This window comes from Falco rusticolus, chromosome Z (genome assembly GCF_015220075.1).
Source record: "Falco rusticolus isolate bFalRus1 chromosome Z, bFalRus1.pri, whole genome shotgun sequence".
Taxonomy (NCBI): Eukaryota; Metazoa; Chordata; class Aves; order Falconiformes; family Falconidae; genus Falco; species Falco rusticolus.
The window spans coordinates 55,487,988-55,511,151 of record NC_051210.1 but is presented as its reverse complement, the minus strand read 5'-3'; the positions used below and the strand labels follow the sequence as shown (position 1 = coordinate 55,511,151).

At 43.4% G+C, this 23,164-nt stretch overlaps 1 protein-coding gene across 4 annotated transcripts in view; it reads left to right on the top strand.

The window, feature by feature from the left end:
- Window positions 1-407: 407 nt before the first annotated feature.
- Window positions 408-23,164, top strand: part of SMARCA2 (SWI/SNF related, matrix associated, actin dependent regulator of chromatin, subfamily a, member 2) — a 120,128-nt gene continuing 97,371 nt past the window's right edge. The window contains exons 1-3 of one of the 4 annotated variants that reach the window (XM_037372835.1): window positions 408-549; window positions 10,498-10,758; window positions 21,410-21,533. In XM_037372835.1, the coding sequence (XP_037228732.1) occupies window positions 10,534-10,758; window positions 21,410-21,533 (349 nt within the window). In that variant the 5' untranslated portion in view covers window positions 408-549; window positions 10,498-10,533. Of the gene's footprint in view, window positions 550-787; window positions 875-2,079; window positions 2,200-10,497; window positions 10,759-21,409; window positions 21,534-23,164 lie in introns of those variants that run through there. The other 3 variants (XM_037372838.1, XM_037372837.1, XM_037372839.1) reach the window with 3 other exon arrangements.

Sequence of the window (23,164 nt, the reverse complement as noted above, 5' to 3'; positions counted from 1 at the left end):
CTGCCCCACACCTCTTCTCCTCTCCCCAAACTACTCCCGTGAGTGCCGCCGCCGCCGCCGCCGCCGCGCGGAGGGGCCCCCGTCCCCGTCCCCCTCCCTCCTCAGCGCAGGCGGGCTGGGGAAGGGGACGCGAAGGAACACCGGCCGGCAGCCCAGGCTGCGCGGAGGCGCACGGCAGAGCCCGCAGCGTACGCGCCCGCTCGCACACTCACACCACACTCCCGCACACCTCCTGCCCTCCCCAGCCCCTCGGCTGAGCGACAGTTAGCCGGCGCCAATAGGGCCGCCCCTTCCGCACGGGGGGGTGGGGGGGCGGGCATTCCGTCGCCAACGGACCAATGGGAATGCCGCTTCCTGAGCAGCGGCGTCGTTGAGGGGAGGCGGTGGGAGGGGGCCGGAGGCGGGGCAGGAGTTTAGGGAGAGGAGGGAATGGCTGTCATCAATGAAGTCATGTTCATAATCTAGTCCCTCGCTCCGGTTCCGGACTCGGGTGACTCACCGAGGGGGAAGAGGAGCGACATCCAGCACGGCGCTCCTCCCGGGCGGAAGGTAAATATAACTTACGGCTCGATCCGCCCCCCCCCGCCCCGCTCCCTGGCACGGCCGGTGCCTGCGCCGTCCTTTATTGTTGGTGATCGTGCCGACACGCACCGTGCCCACCTCCCCTTCCCCAGGCACGGCCCCGCCGGCCGCGGGCGCCGTCGTCCCACCTGCTTCCTCTCCCCACCTTCTACGCGCCCGGCCCTCCCAAATATTTATATCCCCCAGTGGGTGGCGAGAAGAAAGTTTTGAGCCGGTATTTCTGGAATAATCACGATGCAAATCTCCGGGGTGGGAGGGAAAGAACCCCCGAGGCGTCGCTGCTGGCTGACTTGTGAGTCACCGGCAACGGCGGGAGGGACGGCGGGGAGCCCTGCCCGCGCCGTGCGGCCGTTCGTCAGCGGCGCGGCCGGCGGGCCGGCGCGGCGGCAGCCACCAGCCCGTGGCACCCCGTGGCCGTGCCGCCGAGCAGTCGTGTCACGGGCTGCGGGTGACGCGACCGGCAGAGAAATGGATCCGGGGGAGCGACAGCCTACACGCACCCCTACCGGGGCAGCTCGGCGGGCCGGGGGCGGCCTCTCCCGCCGCCCCAGCTGGCATGGGCCGCCTGGCAGGCTGCCGGTCGGCGGCTGCCGCGGGTCGCGGGGTGAAGTTCACGGTGTCCGGCGGCGGGAGAGCGTGTTGCGGTGGGGTCGTTTCTCCGCCGTGGTGCGCGCTGGCGCAGAATGGGGCGAGGAAGGGGAAGTGGGGAGACAAGAAGAGGGAGAAAGATGGTGCGTGGGGGAGCGGTTTTGCCTGTGGGGGTAGCAGCGTTACCCGGCAGAGCTGGGGAGGCCATGATCCGGATAATCTCCTTGCCTGCCTGTCACAAGCGCTACACACACCCGGGAGGGGTGAGGAGGTGGGGGCTGAGGCTTCGCCCGACAGGCTGCGGCTCCTGTTGCTATTCAGACTCTGTTTTCAACTGTGCAGTCAGTCACTCCTGCTGTAAAGGTGTCGCGATTTACTTCCCAAAATAGCTTCTCGTCCCCCCGTCCCGTTTTCCCTGCAGAAATCATGTCTTCCCCCGCCGCCTCCCCCGCCGCCTTGCAGCAGGCGTCGAAACAGAGTAGCACAAAACATGCGCTTGCAATTTTGTAATCGCCTTCCAAGCAAAAAGCATTTTATTTCCGGTGTGCGCGGATTATTTTTTTTTTTCTGTTGGGGTGGGCGGGAGCGAGGATGCATACACACGCGGATGCTCAGGTAGACGCGGCTCGCCTGCCCCGTCGGGAGAGGGGGGCGGCGGTGGTCAGCACCTGGAAAAGTTCTCTCCCCTGCCGGAGGCGGGGGCAGGCGGCGGGCCGGTGCTGCAGCCAGCTCCGGGCGGGGCAGGAGAGCAGCGGAGCCCGTTCCCTGGGCCTCCGTGGAAGAGAGGGAGGCAAGCGCCGGTGGCGGCGGGGGGGGCGGCCTTTCCCGTTCGCTCTGCCTGTGCGAGCAGTGGCGGCGGCGGATCAGGAAGTCACCGCCGCCACACACAGGCGCACAGACATGTTTGGTCGCCGTGACATGGTGGCGGAGGGAAGGAGCGGCGGGGAGACGGGCCCAGCCCAGCCCTGAGGCATGCCCCGGCTGCTCGCCCGGCTGCCGCCGCCGAGGCTCCCCCCCGCCGCCGTCGAGGTACGGGGCCCTGCGCGGCCCGCCGCCGGGAGCGGCGCAGCCATTGCTTCGGGGGCGGGGGGGGGGAGACAGACAGCGGGGCTGGCTCTCCAGGCAGGGGCGTCTTGGAGCCTGTCGGCCGGGGCGAAAACTTTCCCGAAAGGCCGGGGGAGAGAAGAGGGCCCAGCTGGCCGAGCGCGCCCGCCCCGGCGGGACCGGCAGCGCGGCGCCGAGGCCTACGCGCCGCCCGGCCGGCCGGAAGGGTGCGCGGCGCTGCCGAGGCAGGGTGCTGCCGGGGGGCGGCCCGCGGCCGGCCCTGCGCCCCTGCCCCGCCGGCCCTGCGCCCCTGCCCTGCCGGCCCGGCCGGGCGGCCTCCCCTCCCCACCCCGCGACGGCGCTGCGATACCTCCGTGGTGCGGGGAGACGTGGAGTTTTGTGTCTTGTCCTTCCCCCACCTGTAAGTTTGTGATGGAGGAGCAACAATCTGCGCACGGCTGGAAAAGTTACAGTTCTTCTGAACTCCAGCTGAAGTTACAGTTAACTGAGGGGGGGCTCCCCCCCGAGTGTGCGTTATGGTCGAGTAAAGGGAGTGGTTAAATGTCAGCGTGACTGCATAGGTGGCACCGAAGCTGGTTTTCCTTGGTATCTGCTGCTTATGTTTGATATTCAGACTTCCCAAACTTTAGATTAACTCTGTACTTTTTAAGATGTCTTTAGATTAATATTTTAGATAGGTAAATAAATAACAAACTGAAGAACTGAAGCTATAAATTCTATTTATTTATTTACTTAAGTTACCTTTTTTTTTTTTTGGTAAAAAAAAAAATTATATGGGATCTATGACATGGCACTGTTCCGCTTGATTTTTTTTTCTTTCTCTATTGTTTCGATTTCTTCAGTGTTACTTGGTTTGTAACAAGTAACAAGACCCAGACAATAAACATTGTACAGGAATTTAATTGCTTCAGTAGTATACCAGTTACATGTTCGGGGTGGGGCACTCTCTTCTTGTGTGAGTTAGTATTGTTGTGCAAATAAAGGCACACTTTCTCTTCGGGAACCTAATTGCCTTGTGACTGTCTTTGACTTTGTTTCTTTTGTCCTTTTGTTATGCTAAGGAAAAAGTGGTGTACTAGAAGGATGGGATTGGAGGCAGATTTTTATGGCCATATATATCAGTAATACAAAGCAAAAAGATTGTGTGGATAATAAGCACTTAAAAATAAATTCCCAAGTTAGGTGTATCATATGTAGACTTGACAGAGGTGAGGGTAAAGCTTCATTAAATACAGTATTTCTCTCGTGAGTTGTGTCTCACCTTTAAGACTGGTATTTCTGTGGTGTTTCGTAGAACGTGTGCCAGAAGAGTGTGTTCAAAGCAGCCTTAGATCTTTTCCTTTGTTCAGTTCTGAAGTGGTCTGTGAGAGTTTCTTGTCAAGTTTGAAAAATGCTTTCACCAACACCTGAGGCTTGGGAATTAAGAAGAGAAAAAGTGCTCCAGCTAGCATTCTTATATTAAGTATGTTTTTGACAGAGGCCTATATGAAATTAATATCTGCAGATATATTTTCTAAATTTTTGTTGGACTTTCTAAGTTGAGGTCAGAATGTGCACTGTAGCAACTTTAAAAAATGTCTGCATTTTTACCTTCAGTTTCATGGTCCTGGTTAGTAATATTGCTGTGAACTAGTAATCCTTTTCAGAAGACTTTTCATTCTTCATATGACAGAACATTTTTGTAAATTACTTATTAAAATGCCTATTATATTTTTTGTGGTTTATGCTGCAATTGAATTTCTCTATGTATAAAGAGTGTTTCCTGTACCTTCACCTCTTTTGAACTTTATCAGTTTGATTTTTTTATTTGTTTGATCCTCTAGTGGAGTAGTAAACATAATGTTATGACATGAAGATCACTTGTCATGAAAATGGCAGCAGGGAAAAGCTTACATCTTACTTGCAAGTTAAAATAAGGAAAAAGGAAAACAAGGCTTACTCAAATGCAACTTTGGTAGTTTGCAAATATAGCAGAATAAGACAACTAACACTGAAAATTATTTTATTTGTTTCTGACACATGTAAAAGTCATCACTTAGGTGTAAACATTTTTGTTTGTCTTCACTTGGTAGAGAATATCTACTGTGTATCAGTCCAGGGTTTGATCACCAAGGTGGATCATTTAGAGCTGGGACCTTTAGGGAAAATGTAAACAATGTTTGTTGGCACAGAAACGATATCTCTTTTGTATCTTCACTGATATTTTACCATAAGTGACTTGTATTTAAAACAACCTTACCCCTTTTTCCTACTCTTTTTCCTTGTTTAAGGAAAGAGAAAGCCTGTCAGTAATATGGCAAATTCCTTCTGCATACTTGTAATTATGGCTTGCTTTATTTTATTTTTTTTCCCCCAGAATCTAATGTGAAGATGATGCTCAATAACTGATTAATACCTGTAGTAAAGGTCATGGTATGGAAACTTAATCCGTAACCTATCAGTGCTGTCATGAGTCATCTTTCTGTGCCCAAAGCATGTGGTGGAATCTATGTGGGTAGCAAACATGGACTTGATCTTGGGCATTGCCTGCTGTGGCTGTAGCTATGTGATTAAAGGCAATTAAACCTCTGGCTGCAGCTATCTGGCCTCTTCTCCTGAAGTCCATTGCCTCCTGCAGCAAAACCCTTAGAAAGGATCATATATCTATGCTGTAGCCTGTTCATTGAAAAGTCTGGCAGCATAGCTTACCCTAACTTGTGTGAACTCTTACTTGTGGTGATGCCTTTTGACTGTCTGTAGTATCTTCAACCCTCAGCTGTTAGCCAGTCATTTCTTGGTGCTGATTTTAGTTTTTTGTGAGAGGGTAGACTGTAAGTTAGAGTCGTTGAGAAGTTCCTTTATGAAAACCCATAATACCTACAGAGAAGGAATAAGGATTTCTAGAAGAATGTTTGTAAGGGTTTGAAGGTGGGGAGTATTAGGATTATCACCCTAAAGTGAGCTGTCTTTACATGTGTAAAGGAGCGTTATGCTACATGACTCCACAATGAAGTTTCTGGTGTAAGCATACCACCCATTCTGCTGGCATGCAGACAGTCTTTGGTAGAAGCTAGACAAGCAGCTAAAGCAGTGTCCAGAATTTATTGTCTCTGGCCTGAGTGTCTGGATAAGCAATTAAGGTGCAGCATTGCTGATTCTGTGTTTTTTAGTTTAAACTGCAGATTCCCTTCCAGAAGGTTGTGAAGTTACATGCATGAATATGCAAAGGCAGAACCCCTCAGCTGTTAGTGTGTTTCACTTCTCTTACGTGAACGGAATAACTGTGATTTATGTTAGTTGAAGGTTTGACTCTTACTGATTTTTTGTTACAGGTAAACCCATTTATTGATTGAATCATTGTTTGATGAAATGACAGTAGTTATATCCTGATAAATGTTAATGCAGTGTGTCCTCTGGGGTTGTACAAGACACTGATTTGCTTCTAAGTATTGTAAGTTATTTGGTTTAATTATGATGAGCTGCTGTTATTATTAATCAGTTCTTAAACTTTTGAACATCTTCATTTGATTATGGTTAGCAGATTAAGCAAATAGTACAAATCACTGACAGTATCATTTCATGTAGCGTAACTCCTTTAGCCTGTAGGGTATCACAGTTTCACAGTATATCTTTTCAAAGCCACACGTGAGTCATGACTTCAGCTGGAGATGTGTGGGGCAAAGCAGACTGTAACTATTTTTCTGTGAAGGCAAAGTTACTGTCTGCTTTGCAGTGCGTATGTGGCTGTTGTGTGGGTCCGCATTTCCTTTTCATCACATCTAAGTGGTGCAGTTTCCTTTCTTTCCTCTACCTATCCAAGGCAGGGATCTGGTCAAAACATCCTAGCTGAAGTTGAATTTAGGTTGACTCAGTCATCAAAAGGCAGAAGTTAGAGTGGATGGTGAAGGGAAACAACTGGAGGAACTATGAATACTTACTGTTCCATCTGTTCTTAGAATCATTGTGTGCCCTGTGGCAAAGCAGTCTATAATCTCTGGATCTTTTTGGGTGTCTAGGTGGTCTTGAATTCCAAAGTAATGCCTGTGGTTTGTTACCTGCTGTGTTTTACTTTTGGATCTACTAATATTGCATACTTTCTTCATGTGAAAGAAATTCATGCCTTTATTACCTTTGGGTTTGTAGCAGGTTTATACCAAAACATGTAATATGCTTGGATGCTGTGGGTCCTGAAACAGTGAGCTGATGGAGACCCTATTGTACAATGAATTAGCTACATTTACAGAACCTTCCAGGTGCATATAAAATGATAGTGCAGAAACATTTAGACTTTGGGAATATTCACTCAAATTTTTGTAATGTAGATATTCACTGTCCTAAACCATTTAATCTTGAAATAGTTAAGCAGAGATCCTAAGTCTCTTCAGTTTCAGCTCTTGGTTTTGTGACTTTTCTTGTATTTGCATCTGGCTGTTACTTTGACGATAGATATCTTTTTTTTTTTCTTGTATCAACTCTGGCTGTCCAGCAGGGGTTGGAGAGAGATCTCTGAGATTCTCTCCAGGGAGAACTGTGTGACTCACTGCAGCTAATTCAATTGCCACTAGTCCCATTTGGGACTGTTCACAAACGAGATTTGGTGATGTCAATGTAAGTAAAAGCAAAAAGTAATAAGGGATTACGATTCAAGAAGAGGTATGTCTTACCTGAAGTCATGTGAATAACACTACTCCCATGAGTGTTTTGAGGAAATTCTAAGATTAGACACTTGAGAAACAATTAGGCAGCACATAATGCATTTGAGAATCAGGGCCGGCAGCCCTATCATTTGGGACAATGAGATGGAAGTATTTCCTTTCATTTTATTGAAGTCCTTATAATGTTAGAAGCATTTACTTCTTATTTTTCACTCCCTCCCCCTCACTTTGTAATTGTAACAGGCATTACTCCTTGAAAAGCAGTCCAAACACAGGGGTCAACACTAGCTTTGGCGGGGAGTTGGCTTCATTTTGCTTATTTCATTACAGGCACCAGAATTTACCTAAAGTAATACCAATGTTATCTGGTTGGAGCCTAGCTGCTGTTGCACCTGTTGTCTTTGTAGGTTTTTGCTTTGACTTCAATGATGCTTTTATAAGGGCCTAGAGGAATTAAGTATCTAGCTTTTACTGAATTTTAATGAGGGCAGGGCGCCTTTCTATGTGGTTTTTTTTTGTACAATACTAAGCTTTTTTGAAAAATGTTAAATCTTAAGTTTTTCAGCAGTTCTGTTCTGTGAACAGATCCTTAGTTGGGAGGGCCATGTGTAATGTGTTTTGGTTTGTGGCAGTGACTTTTTTAGTTTCTGTTGACTACTGCTGCCAGAGAAAATTGCTTTGTCTCTTAATACCCATGGATGTCTTTGGACAGGATTTATTACTTGGATTCAGGTGGTATTCTCTAATACTTTTATGTTCCCCTGGTATAGATCTTTATAATTATTTTTTTTTATTATTTTTTTTTTTTTTAGCATAGAAGTGTGCTCTTTGACATACAAAAACCTCTGAATACAAATCTCTTTAAAGTAATTCACAATTATTTAAGATTGGGTGATTTATCTGCCCTTAAAGCATGATAATGAAGGGACTTGATATGGTGTAAGGGGTGCAGCATTGCCCTCTGGTAGTTACTGTTTTTCACAGGTTGGGGACTTGCTAGCCCATTTAAAAGAATGTAAAATTTTCCAAATTGGCATACAGGACATGTTTGATGTATATGTAAGTAACAGTGTAACTAGTGGAGTTGAGACTGGAGCCAGTTAATTTTTATGAGAACTGCAAGCTGAATTTGAAATAGTGTTGAATAGAGGGAGAGATTTTGACACCCATTTTAATGCATAGGTGTAGGTTGAAGCCTTTTGTGGAATAGTGTATTTTGGGATAATGTATACTGATAGTAGTTTTGTAATAGATTGTGTTGTGGTTCTGTATAAATTTTCTGGATAGTGATGGTGGTGCTAGGTTCTGCTTTGTTAAATGGACTGAACTTGATTTATAATGTGCAGAGAGAGTCAGCTATGAGAATGTCAACCTTATATTTTGCAGTGTAATGACTGGCTCACATAAACCCCCTTTGCTGTGTGGAAATGTCTGTTGTCCTTCATGCAGCCAAACTGCAGGCCTCTTACAGGAAGCTATGGCACGGTGTATGCTGCTGCAAACATTTGATAACTTGATTCCTTTTGTGGTAATGTCATGGGGTTGTAGGGGACTAATTAGTGACTGTAGTGTTTCGGTTTTAAACTGAGAAGCTTCAGAGGCATACCCCTATTTTACCTTGCAAGGAAACAGGATTCCAAGGTAGCTTATTTCAGGTAAGTGCACTTTATTTTGAACGAATTGAGCATTGTTCTAATTTGTCTTTAATCAGAAGAGAGTAGTAGCTATTGAAACATCACAAAAGGGAATTTATAAGCAAAAGCTGTTAAGCTGGTTTTGATTCTGACAGAACAGTTAGGTAGCTGGGGGTAAATAAGTGAAAACAGTGTTGATGTAATAGCATTTTATCTTCTGTGTGGGTTCTGATAAGACCTTGCTAGTAAAAGGCGGCAGGCGGTCAGTTCTGTAAGCTTTGAACTCCCTAATTGCGAGCAGTAAGCACCAATCAGCTTCTTTTACAACATGTCTTGCAGGTGGGCCTCCTTTCAGCTTTGTTGGGAATCTTGTAAGGGTACTTTGTTTTTCTTGAGTGTCTCCAGGGTGTTTGCAGTGTTACAGTGTGGCTTTATATAGATAGTGTCATAGCAGGGTTACACCACTTACTCCTGTTAGAAAGTAATTACTGCCAACTATGTATGAATAGTGGTGAGCCCAGATGTGAAAGGTGGAACACTCTTCTGTGATACATTCTGTAAGGACAGAGGCTGGGACAGGGAGTCATCTTAGGTCTTGTAATATACCAATTGCATTGAAATTACCTTGTGATGTACCAAATGATAATGTTTTTTAATAAGACTCATTTTTTGTTGTATTGGCTTTATTATTATGGGACAAGCAAGCATGGGCAGGTAAGCTTACTATAAACCTACATGTAAAGTAAATAAAGGGAACAAGCTAAGCCCATCTAGTCATCAGCTATTTCTGGAAGTGGTGATCCTACTTGCTTCTTTGCACTGGTGCTGGGACTCATTTGTCTTTTCAGGAAGTCAGGTCAGTAACCTAAATCACTAGATGGTTTGGTGGATTTGGTTTGTTGTTTTATTTTGGTGTTTGGGGTTTTTTTAAGTGTAGGGTTACTTTTCTTTTGGCTTTACTTAAATAATGAGATCACTGTGTAGTCAAACACATGCAACATCAAACACATGTTGCAACTGAGGAGTACCAAGAAACATGGCTGATTTCGTTGGCAGCAACTGACCATCAGTTTTGGAAAAATATGGCAGCAGTGTCACGGTGTTACAAAACTCTGACATTGGTAAACAAAAAGTTCCTAATATCAGACATTGATAAAAGTTCTCAGAAAACTGAAGAATGTTTCAAGCCTGTAGCCTGCACCAATTTGTTCTACTAAGAACACAGAAATAAAAATATAGTAATAGTTGGTTTTCCAGCCTATAAAAAGCCTGCCATTTGTTCTCAGGGCACTTACTGTTTTATAAGCCACTTGAGCTGCACTCTTCTGGTTTGTGACATCAGCAGAACCCCTGAAGTGAACTATAACTCTTCATTGCAAAGTAATTGTCTTTTCTGTTTTTTGGTTTGTTGGTATTTTTTCCTATTACAATTGCATAAAGAGATAACAAAAGAAGGCCAACATTAATATCTAACTTTTTTTTAAAAAGTCAGAAAATAGTCTTAATCCTTTAAATAGTTGTTTTGCTGCCTTACCCTGAATTTTGTAGGTACTAATTTCAGTGCAGTTGCCTGTGTTTAGGGAGAGGGTTTTGAACCACATGTTACAGAGGTGCTCAGCTATCTTCTCTGCCTTTAGCAGTACTGTGCTTGACCCCATGTGATATGTCTGGTGATGGCAAGTCAGTTGAACTATCGTTGTCTCTGGTAGATGTTTCTCATAGCATCAGTTGCTTTGTTCTGTGAGTAACATATAAATATCTAGAAACTGACTGAACTATCAGAATCATTATCCTAGTGGGCTTTTAGAAGGATGGTCAAACTGCTGTGCAACATTAAGGATCATTTAAACATCTGTTGCTGATGACAGCTTGCATGTGTATGTGCATGTGTGTGTAATGATTGCCAGTAGATTTTATTACATTTTTTTTCAATGCCCCTAATGTCACATAGAAATTCTGGTTTTGTTTTTGTTTTGTTCTGTTTTTGTTATTAGAGCTATTCTGCTAATTGAAAAGGAGACAGAAAATAGATGTCCACGCCTACAGAGCCTGGCGCCATGCCTCATCCTGGTCCTTCCCCTGGACCAGGACCTTCACCTGGACCGATTCTAGGACCTAGCCCAGGACCAGGGCCATCTCCTGGCTCAGTTCACAGCATGATGGGGCCAAGTCCTGGTCCGCCCAGTGTCCCGCATCCAATGCCAACAATGGGGCCTACTGATTATCCACAGGAAGGCATGCACCAAATGCATAAGGTAATAGTTTATTGCAAGTGAACCTTTTCTTCTTAGTAGTACCCTCCACTGATTAAAAGAACTACTTACACTACATTTAGGCCTGCAAAACTGCAATTACACGTCATGTATCACCTGCAAAACTGCAGCTACATTCCTACTTCTGTCCTTATTAATCAGATATATGGATCATCTTCAGTAAACAGTTTCCTGTTCTTAGTAGACTACTGTAGAAATCATCATTTGTAAACTGTATTTTTCAGAAAGACAGGCATTACTAGGGGAAAAAATAATTGAATTATAGTGTTAAAACCTTATGGTAGACCCTTCTAACCACCTTTTTTGTTCTCCGCCCCCCCCTCCCCCCCTTCCCCCCCTGTTTGAACATATCTTGTGTTTTTCTCGGATGGTTTTAAGTTTTGCATGAAATTTGTCTTCTTCTTTTTAATTAGTATTTTTAACTCTTAAAGGGCTTGTGCTTACAAATTTGTTGACTCTTCCATGTTGATGAAAAATGTGGTTTCTAAGTTATTTTATAAAGGCTCCATTTTACTAAGGAATTGAAAACTATGTAGTGTAGAACATGTGAATAATTGGACTTCAGTGGTTGTACTCATACCTTAAAATTACACGCATGCTTAGACTATCGTTAATGTATTTTGCTTTGAGAACAAAACTTGCTTGCACGGAATTTCCTCTGTGAGAACAGTCTCTCTATGTATTGTCATTTTTATTTGGTTGTGTACCAGAGATTTAGAGCTTAGGATGATTCCAATTTCACTGATGTTCTACTCTCAGGAATACACAGTCAGAACTTACAGAGCCAAGATACTGAAAACATTTTGGTAACTATGGTTGATTGCACTTGGAATTGTTATATGCACATTGAAAAAAAATTTAGTTTTAAAGTAATATAAACATATTTTAATTTTCCTCATGAATTGACCACTTCTTCATATTGCCATTTTCACATATGGATCAGTTTCATTCATTAAAACAGTGTCCAGTCAATAGGGACATGACACTACCGTCTTTCGCATGAAGAACTTTATCACTAAAACTTCTAGCAGCACAAAAACAGCTGAAGTGAAGGAGGCTATGACCCAGCTGCCCATTTCTACTGAACTGCTGGAATTTCTGAGACGTCAGTACATAGAATCATTTAGGTTTGAAAAAACTTTAAAGATCATCAAGTCTAGGACTTCCAAGTCCAGCCCCTAAACCATGTCCCTAAGCAACACATCTACATGTCTTAAATACCTCCAGGGATGGTGACTCAACCACTTCTCTGGGCAGCCTGTTCCGGTTCTGGACAACCCTTTTGGTGAAGCACTTTTTCCTCATATCCAATCTAAACCTCCCCTGACACAGCCTGAGGACATTTCCTCTCATCTTATCTCATGTTACCTGGGGAAATAGACCAACACCCACCTCTCTACAGTCTCCTTTCAGGTAGTTATAGAGATTGACAAGGTCTCCCCTGAGCCTCCTTTTCTCCAAACAGCCCCAGTTCCCTCAGCTGTTCCTCACAGGACTTGTTCTCTAGACCCTCCACCAGCATCACTGCCCTTCTCTGGACATGTTCCAGTACCTCAATGTCTTTCTTGTAGTGAGGGGCCCAAAAGTGAACGCATTCATAGTGTGGCCTCACCAGTGCCTCGTACAGGGGGACAATCACTTCTGTAGTTCTGCTGGCCACATTATTCAGTAACTAACACTTTTGCATTTGAATCTTGGAGCATGTAATTTAGCTGTTAGCCAGATTAGACACTGGCATTTCCTGATTTATGGTGTCAGTTACAGCCCAAGATTCCAGTACTCTGATGAATGCCCCAAACATCATTTTTTACATCCAGGTTTTTTACATCCTTCAGTTCTCTGTTTTCTTTCAATTTTTAAGAGATTCTGTACCTGCAGAAGAAGAGGGTGGCACCATGAATTTTGCAATAAAACAGTTGAATGCTCCATACATTATGTTTTCAACTATATATCCTGTTTCACCTTGGGTGTTCTTCAGACATTTAATGCTATCTTATCATTAGAAACAAACCAACAAATCCCACAAAGTTATTTGAGAGACTTTGGAAGTATCTAAGAAGTTCTGTGAGCCAGAGTAGAAATTATCTCATTCAGATGGCAGTGAAATGTTTTAAAGAATGCACCGCGAATGTGAAGAATCTGGAAAGCCAATTCAGAGATGACTGTAGTCATTATAGTTACAGTAAAATTGCTTTCCCGTTCCATACCTTGATTCTGATAATGGAACAAAGGCTGTAATTTCACAAGTCTTTATTTTAGTAGCAACAGCCTTGCTGTCCTCTAGGTTGGCACTTCCCAAGTTCCAGCGTTCCTTTGTGTGTGGGTCACTAAGCTGGAAAATGGGTCTGTTGAAGTGATCCAGATAAAAAAATAAAATAAAATAATATCCTTTGTTAATTTTTCAGTCTAGATCAGTTTTCTGGTCTGTTTTCCTGTGCAACGCCAGAAATCATGTATCGTGACAGCTGAGGGAAGGGTGTGTTTTAAGAAATGCTGTGAAAGGGTGCATCTAAACTGTTTTGCAAATCCTCCTTGAGTGTTGTTCCATGTAATCGAAAAACTGGTCATCCACCTGCAGTTTGACCAAGTAAACACTTTCTTTCTTCTTAGCATTATGTAAAGAAGTTTGACTTTCAAGTCATAATGTAACATAACACTTTTTTTTTCCCCTAATGAAATGCAGTCACATTGAGACATTACATAAAAAGTGTCTCAGTTGCACAACTGCTCGTGAGATACACATCCCCTGTATGCAATGGGATGTGGTTTTTACTTTTAAAATTCACAACCTTAAGTAGTGAAACAACTTAATTCTATGTTAGATGTTTGACTAGCTTACAAAGAATGATGTCATGCATAAAAAACCCTCAGAAAATCCAGTGTCCAACAATAAAGAAAACACTGATTGATGCAAATTGATATTGATAAAATGTAACTCCTAAAGTATGGTTTCTTAACAACAGTTAATATGAAAGTTAAAGACTACATATTTACTTATTAACCAGAAAACCCTTCCACAGGAAAATTTACTGTTGATTTACATAATGCAGTTTTGACAGAAACAATGAATTAGCTATCTTGCTACTTTCTTAAGTAATCTTTAGACTGTTAATCAAATCGTCAGGAAAATACAGTTCCAGATTTTACTCAAATATGTGATGGATGCAAGACAGCTACATTTAAGGAGAAACACTTGAAATTCTGTCTGGGGAGGAATGCTAAACAGACAAACTAAGAGCCTCAGAGAGTCTCATGAGGTGAAAATACTTGGCAGCTGGGAAAGCTTAAAGCAAAGCAGTTACATGGTTGCCCTAATCTTACTTTTCCCTCAGCATCCACAGATGAGCTCCTCTGAAGGCAGAACACAGGGCTGGATGCTTTTATCTGAACTGGTACAGCCTTCTGTGTGCTCTTACCAGCTGGGCCATGTGATTTTAACTGTTTAACGCTTAGTTATGACAACAGTATATCTGTGTAACTTGCATGGTTCTTACTTGAGGGACGGGAAGAGTACTGTGAGCTCTTACTTTCTCTTCCATTTAATCATAACCTGATGCATTATCACTTTGTGACTTTGCAATGGTGTGTACTGAAAATGACTACTGGCTGTGGAGGAATTATGATGTCACTGGCAATATTACTGGTTTTGGTGAGTAAGAGAAAAAGTGAAAGAAAAAATTATTTTCCTACAAAAATGGTATTTTTTACTGAATATTATTTGTTCACTCAGATGGTCCATTATAACGGAAGGCAAATGGTTTCCCATTTCAAATATTGTTGGCTAGCAGATCTGTGCATGTTAGACATTCTGAGATTCTTGAAATTCTGCCATGGCCCTGGAAGTGATGCCTTTTTATCTAGCTGTCATGTTCTGTGCATTACTTTTGTGGTCTGTGTTTACATTAATGAAAAAAAGAAGTGGTGGTGTCAACCTTGAAAAATCAGTAGACATGTCATGTAAAATGATGGTTTCGTGATGTATAAGAGATTAACAGAGTTGTTGGCCAAGTGCTTGCTGCAAGGATGACCACAGTTTGTCTGGTTGTTCGTCAGTGATGCATTGACTTATGCTGTGCAGTTACATCTGCTGGAAGTACAACACAGCAGAGAGGAAACAGTCTGGGGGGTTTCTGGAGTGAAGGTAACTACTTGACACAGCCTTGTGGGTGAGACAGCCAGGGGAGATGCCCCACTGGACCTGCTGTTTAGAAACAGGGGGGGACTGATGGGTGATGTGTTCGGAGGACATCTTGGGTATAGTAATCATGAGGTGATAGAGTTTTCAATTCCTGGAGCAGTAAGGAGGGGCGTCAACTGAATGGCTACCTTGGAATTCCAGAGGACTGACTTTGGCACGTTTAGGACCTTGGTTGACAGAGTCCCTTGGGAAGCAGTCCTGAAGGGCCAAGGAGTCTGGGAAGGCTGGACATTCTTCAGTAAGGAGATCTTAAAGGCACAGGAACAGGCTGTCCCCATGTGCTGGAAGACAAGTCAGCAGGGGAGAAGCCCAGCCTGGCTGAACAGAGAGCTTTGGCTGGAACTCAGGGGAAAAGGAGAGTTTAGCACCTTTGGAAGAAGGGGCAGGCAACTAGGTAGGACTACAAGGATGTCACAAGGTTATGCAGGGAGAAAGTTAGAAAGGCAAAATCCCAGCTAGACCTCAGGCTGGCCACTGCCATAAAAGATAACAAAAAGTGTTTTTACAGATCATTAGAAATTGTTGGGGTTTTACCCCAGCTGGTAATTACATGCCGTGCAGTTGCTCACTCACCCACCTCCTCACCCCCCCCCCCCCCCACCGCTGGGGTTTGGGAAGGAGAGTTAGAAAGGAATGTAAAACTGGAAGGTTAAGATAAGAACGGTTTAACAATTGAGATAAAAACAAAATAATAACAACAATAACAATAATAATAACAGTTATAATGAAAAGGAGTGAGAAGGGGAGGGGAATGAAATCCAAAGGGAAGGAAGATAAGAAAACCACTGACACACAATGTTACTGCTCACCACCTGCTGACTGATGCCCAGCTGCTGCGAATGAAGAGACGGGACGCAGCTTGATGCAAGCAAGATGTCAATTTATTGTACAGAAGCACGAGTTTATATACACTTTCAGAAGCTGCGCTTTTTAAACAGATTGGTTCTTGAAGCTAAGCATTGCAGGCTAGGCAATCCCTGATTGGTGGTTAACTGCCATCAATTAACAGCAAGGTGTTACCTTTCCTTGGTGCCATCCGTTCCTCATTCCCTTAGCTTCTCTCAGCATGACTCACCCTGTTGATTGTTATCTATTCACATTCCTTGTTCTCCCAGGGTTTGTGGCCTACAAGCTCGAGCACATTCCTTTCAGCTAACATGGTCCTGATTTCCAGGCCCCCTCCTGCACCCAGCCAGTCCCTGTGCAACAATCCGCAGCCCCAGCTGAACCCCCCATTTATATAATGAGCATGACATCCTGTAGTGTGGAATACTTCTGTGGCTAGTTCAGCCAGCTGACCTAGCTGTGTCCCCTCCCAACTTCTTGTGCCCCTCCAGCCTTTTTGCTGGCAGGGCCTGAGAAACCAAAAAGTCCCTGACCACACTATTCCCACACCAAGTCCAAAACACAGCACTGCACTAGCCACCAAGAAAATCAGCTCTATCCCAGCTGAAACCAGGACAGAAACAAAAGGAGGACCAAGGATAATCTGCATCCTTTATTGGATGCAGGAGGGAACATTGCCACAAAGGATGAGGACTGAGGCAAAGAAAGCATTAAGTACCTCAGCCTTTTCCTCATCATTTAATAGCAAGACCAGTTACCCTAAGAGTACTCAGCCCCCTGAGCTGGAAGACAGAGAGAAAGAGCAGAATGAAGTCCCCACAGTCCAGGAGGAAACAGTTACTGACCTGCTGCTCCACTTGGGCACACACAAGTCTATGGGGATGGATGGGACCCACCCGAGGGTACTGAAGAAGCTGCTGGAGGAGCTCACCAAGCCACTCTCCATCATTTATCAATAGTCCTGGTTAACAGAAGAGATCCCGGAAGTCTGGAAGTTAGCCAGTGTGATGCCCATCTACAGGGTCTGGAAGAAGGATCTGGGGAACTACAGGCTTGTCAGCCTGACTGTGGTGCTGACCAAGGGAAGTTTATGGAGCAGATCATCCTGGGTGCCATCCTGCAGCATGTGCAAGACAACCCAGGGATCAGGCCCAGCCAGCATGGGTTTATGAAAGGCAGGTCCTGTTTTGACAAACCTCATCTCCTTCTACAACAAGATGACCCGCCTAGTGGATGAGGGAAAAACTGTAGATGTTGTCTACTCAGACCTTAGTAAAGTCTCTGACACCATCTCCCACAGCATTCTCCTGGGGAAACTGCTCATGGCTTGGACAGGTGCACTCTACACTGGGTTAAAAGCTGGATGGCCGAGCCCAAAGTTTGGTGGTGAATGGAGTCACATCCAGCTGGTGGCTGGTCACAAGTGGTGTTCCGCAGGGCTCAGTGCTGGGCCAGTCCTGTTTAATATATTTATCAATCATGTGGATGAGGGGATCGAGTGCACTCTCAGTAAATTTGCAGACTACATCAAGTTGCGGGGAGAGGGTTGATCTGCTGCAGGGCAGGGAGGCTCTGCAGAGGGATCTGGACAGGCTGGACTGATGGGCCGAGGCCAGCTGGATGAGGTTCAAGAAGGCTCCGTGCCGGGTCCTGCACCTGGGTCACACCAGCCCCACACAGCGCTACAGGCTGGGGCAGAGCGGCTGGAAAGGGCCTGGTGGGAAAGGGCCTGGGGGTGCTGGTCGGCAGCCGGCTGGGCATGAGCCAGCAGTGTGCCCAGGTGGCCAAGGAGGCCAGCAGCACCCTGGCTTGTGTCAGGAGCAGTGTGGCCAGCAGGGCAAGGGAAGGGACTGTCCCCCTGCACTGGGCACTGGTGAGGCTGCACCTCGAACCCTGTGTTCAGGTTTGGGCCCCTCACTGCAGGAGGGACGTAGAGGGGCTTCAGCGTGTCCAGGGAAGGGCAACGGGGCTGGGGAAGGGTCTGGAGCACAAGGCTTGCGAGGAGCAGCTGAGGGAACTGGGTTTCTTTAGTCTGGAGAGGAGGAGGCTCAGGGGAGACCTTATTATGCTCTGTACAACTATGTGAAAGTAGGTTATAGTGAGAGTGGGGGTAGGTCTCTTCTCCCAGATAAGACGGGATCAGATGAAAGAAAATGGCCTTAGGTTGTGCCAGGGGAGGTTTAGATTAGATATTAAGGTAAAAGTCTTCACAGAAAGTGTGGTCAAGCACCGGAACAGGCTGCTCAGGTAAGCGGTGAAATCACCATCCCTGGAGGTGTTTAAAATATACATAGATGTGTGCTGAGGGACATGGTTTAGTGGTGGCCTTGGCAGTCCTGTGTTAACTGTTAAACTTGATGATCTCAAAGGTCTTTTCCAACCTAAACAATTTGGTGTTTCTATGTGAGAACACATTCCTGTTTGGTTTATGTAATTTTTCTTGGTATAAAGGAGGCATGGTATAGAAGAAATCTAGCTTGATACTTGATTTTAGTCTCTGATTTCAAGGCTGGTGTTTTGTTTGTTTGCTTTTTTAAGAAGGGGGAAGGAAACAAAAGGAGACACCATAATCTGACAGTTTACCTGGAAATAGGTCAAACTGTGATGCAATGCTGTCTCTGGGAAGACCTTAGTTACTAAATTCAGAGTAAAAGCAGTGTAGGCAAAATGTTCCTTATGTGTTAGGCATTGAAGTCTGTAAGTCTGCCAAGTTTGTAGGTGTGGGCTTACATACAGTTGAAGTTCAGTCCTCATTTTCTGTAAGCACTGTTTATATATCTGGCGTGTTCTGTGGTTGTTCTGACTTATGGGGACCAATGAAAATAGTAAAGTGTACTCAAAGTTGAGTATGTCTCAACCTCCTGTTTCCCTTCTGTCACATTAAAACAATAAAAAAAAAGTATCCCAACATGGTAGTGGTGCCTTGCTTATAGTGTAAGTTACATTTCTCATGTCAACAATGTCGTAGTGGAAGATAATCTTTAGTAATTTATACAGTACTGAAAAATTTACAGAAATTATATTGTGTGTGATCCGTTCTGTAGTTTTTAATCTGTTACATAGATTTTAAGTTATCATCTAACTCTGTAACTATATGATTATTCAAAGAAGTTATGAAGAATAACTGATTTTCAGTTCTTGTAGTCCTCTGCTGAATTGTCTCACTTACTTTATAGGGTTTTTCCATAGACAGTAGAGGTGCCTTTAGATTAAAAACATTCTTGGAAATACAAGTCTCTTTGCATAAATTAGCAGTACTGTGATCATTAAAACTAATTTTGTCTTGGAAGAAGTTTATGCCATCTTCACCTTTTGTAGCTTTGCTAGTAAAAAACCTGATTAATGAGTTCTACCTTTCCTAATCTGTTTCTAATGAATTTCACTTTTAGTCTTTTCACAGCATAATTTCTGCAAACACACAGAAGCAAACCCCTTTCTTGCTATATTTAGGCTCCCTTCCATTAGACTCGAAGCATTTCAGTTTGCTGCAGGTTTTGGTTTGTTCTTTTAAACACTTATCTTACAAAAACCTGTTCTTTAGATCAATTCTTTCCATAGAAGCATTCCTTCAATTGATGTATTCTTGTATGGTCGTGTCATTACTTTTCTGTTCCTGTTTGATTATTTTTTTTTATTCTCTTTTTGAAAGGCCACATACTTGTTTTCCTACTGACTGCTCTTTGTTAATGCTAGCTCATTTCCCCACCTTCTATATGCTGGTACTTCTGATGCCCAGGGTACGCATGCTGTGTCCCACCTTAGTCCCATCAGAGCTGTCTGCATTCACAGAGGTTTCACGGTTGCCACCCATCAGTGCAGTGACACCCATCCCTGCAGTCACACCACGGATGTGTACAGGTACAGTCCTCTGTTGTGGAAAACAGATCCAATTTCCTGCACAGTCTTCTCCTCCTGGTGGTAGTCCTAAAGATTTAGTCTCCGACACAAACCATGATAAAAGAGGAATGAATCTGGCTTTACAAGTGTTTCGATTTCTGTAGTAGTCGGCTTCTGCAGGCAGAACTCAGTGTTTTCTTCTGCATTGGTTGTCTTTGTAAGCAGGGGTGAAGAAAGAAGGAGGAATGTTCATGCCTCAGAAAAGGGCACTGAGATTTCTTGGTTAGCACAGTGGAACTATTTTTAATGTGTCAGTCATCTATCTCTACATTTCTGCTGCATGTCCCAAGTTCTTGTAGTCAGAAATAACTTCTGGACTAACAGGTATTTTTCTGATATAGGTTGTTTTGACAAATGTTTTTATACTGTTGTGACAACTAAATGATTTGATGAAACATGAAAAAAAATTACTTCTTTTCTGTAACTTCTCTTCTTTTAACCCATAGTTTCTGATAAAGAAAAATGAAATTAAATCCTTCAAAAATTCTAATAAAAAAAGCCACCCGTGTTTAAAGAAACTTTCAATCAAATATTATTACTGCAATGGAAAGTGGAAAATTTATATGAAGGGTTTACAAATTAAAATTTAGAACTAGGTGTTCCTTTGTACAAAGGGTGACCTGTTTAGTTCTGCTTAAGTTGATTCATGTGCAACAAATGGCTTGAGAAAAAGAAATGTGACAGCGCCTTTTTTTTTCCTGTGACTTCATGTAGCTTCTTTCACACTCTTTTTGTTAACTGTCTGTGTTTTCCACTGGAGTAAGCTTTCTTAACTTTTTTTAAAAAGAATTCTCAATAAGTACATGTGCATTTATATAAAACAGACTGTGAGGTCTCCATTCACAGTAGGCTTGCAGTGCTCTAAGTTAGGAGTTAATGAGCATAATCTCTTCCCTAGTTAGGGACCTGATGTAATTTTTGCTTTCACATAAAACTTCTTATTTTTCTTAAGCCGTCTTCCTTCTGATGTAACTTTTCCCATATTTTCACTTCCAGAGTCCTTCAGTTTCTATTATGGAGCCTTTTCCAGTGCCCTGTGTGTACTCAGCATGTTTTTCTGACACCAAGCTGTCTTCTCTTAAATCTCTGAAGAAGGCATTTGGCCCTGTTTTGTGTTTCAAGTACCACAAGAAATGTAGGTTTTGAGTAGCAAATGAGCTGACGGGAACTGTAGGGAGCACAAGTATTTGAGTAGAACTGTTTTCCCTTCCTTGAATGCCTGTCCCTGTTTTAGCTTGCAAAGAAGAGGTTACCTCCTGCAATGTCATCTCTGTTTTTGAAGAGAAACAGTGTTTAGGTCATTCCAACAGAGTAGTGGCTGAAAGGGCAAGGTTTGGGTTAAAAATAACTCTAGCCAAGCCACAAGCTATATTTTCATAAGTTGGTGTGTGTTACACTGCTTTGTAATATGAGGCCAATAGGGTTCATGTGTTGTATTTGGACAGTTTGCCTCCCTGGCATCGCCAAACAGTTCTTGAGGAGAAAAAACAGCAAAAAGGAAACAGAGGGGATGAGCAGTCTAATGGTATTCTGTGCTTCCCCAAATGTCTGATTGCAGGGGTAAAGGTTCCCATTGTATTTTAAAGTTTGTACTTTTGATGTATTTGTTTTAAAGTTTGAGTTAAAATACTTTGGATTTTCATAGTGGATTTATATACTATATCTGTATAAATCCTTATTTTGTTTTTACAGTCTATCGATGGCTTGCATGAAAAAGGAATGGTTGAAGATGTTCATTGTGGCTCCATGAAGAGTATGCGACCTCCTCACCCTGGAATGGGCCCACCTCAGAGTCCAATGGACCAGCATAGCCAAGGTTTATACATACTTTGCATGCTGTATAATTTTGGGGTCCCTTTGTTCCACAAAGAGTCATTACTTATGTGTAACAGATTTCCAGTATTTCCTTTGAGCTTTTTTTGGAAAGGCTGAACTGATATCACAGGGCAGGGTGAATAATGGAATCCCCTTGCTTTCTGGAGTGTCTATCAGTCATGTATTGGGAAAAAAGCTATGGTCCAGGTTTGCGGCTGGGGTAAGTACCATGTAAGAAATACTGTGCTATGACAGATTTGTTCGCGTCTCTTAAAAATCCCCACCTAGTTCTTGCCTATCTTTTGTAGCTATTTTAAATGTAAATGCATTAGAATATGATTTATTTTAGTCCTGTGGTGAAGGAATGATAAGAGAGAAGAACCCAAGCAAACCTGAAGAAACCTTCTTTAACATTTATAATATTTGATCAAGGGCTGGCTGATCAAAGTTCTTTCCAAAATTTTTTATGCCAGAAAATAGAAACTCTTTTTACCATATTGCTACGTGCCTTCTTTGTGTTCTTTGATTTGCAACATAAGAGGACAAGCATTCTGTAAGTAGCTCAGTATATTGGAGATTTAACTGTTAATATCTACTAGTATTAATTAGTTCAACAGATAAGGCTTTGTATGTTGCCTAGTTAATTGTATTCCACCAACACCTGAAGAATCCCAACTGGAATTAGGGTCCTGGTTTGACACACTACGTATAAATGTATTAAGAGGTGGTTGCTGTTTGATGTATTTAGCTGTTTCTTACATAGGATAAGAGAAATGCTGGAAGGAGAAAACAGGTACAGATCAGCAATATGACTCTGCCTGAACTGCTTTGTGGCTTTTCGGTGGGCTGTGACTGTAATTTGTCAGCTGAATCCCTGTCTGGGACCTTGAACATTAGAAAGTACTGTTTTTCCATTTACATCTTTTAACATCAGTTAAGTAAAATAGAACTGACTTTACAGAGACTAATGCAGAGACATCAGTTAGAGCTTTTCCACTGATTTCAATGAGATGCAAGCGTGGTCATCCGAGAGTGCAAGTTTACCTTTGCATTCAGAGACACTCTTTTGCTTGTTATGAACTTGTTCCTTGTAATGAACAGAGCATAGTCTGAAGATGAAGATGGGCCCAATTCAAACATAATGTGCTCAAAATATAAGAGCATAGGTTGCAAATGCTTCAGGTGAAAGTAGCTCTGAGTTTTCTTCTTTCCTGTGCTGGCTGAGATCAGACTTCAAGGTTGTGTTGCTCTTCGAGAAGATGATTGTATTAGTAGCAACTGTGGCAGGCTAAAGACTACAGATTCCTGCTCTCTTTTTGGTCAAAGTCGGCAACTATTGCAAGGTAAACAGAGAATACTGGAGTTCTGATGTAAGCAGGCTTTTTAAAGAAATGATTAGACACACCCTCTCTCCCCGCCCCATTCTAGTGTTTCAAATACTCTTGATATTATCAAGGAGTGTTTTAGCTTTCATTGCCTCTGTGTCTCCTTCTTTTATTATGCAATTATTTTTTTCACAAAAAATGGTGATAGCAGTTAAGGCTATTCTGATACACATTGGGCAAAGTCCCATCTGCTAACCTTGTACTGTCTCCTCATTAGTGTACAAATTCAAGATAGAAAACCAGGTTT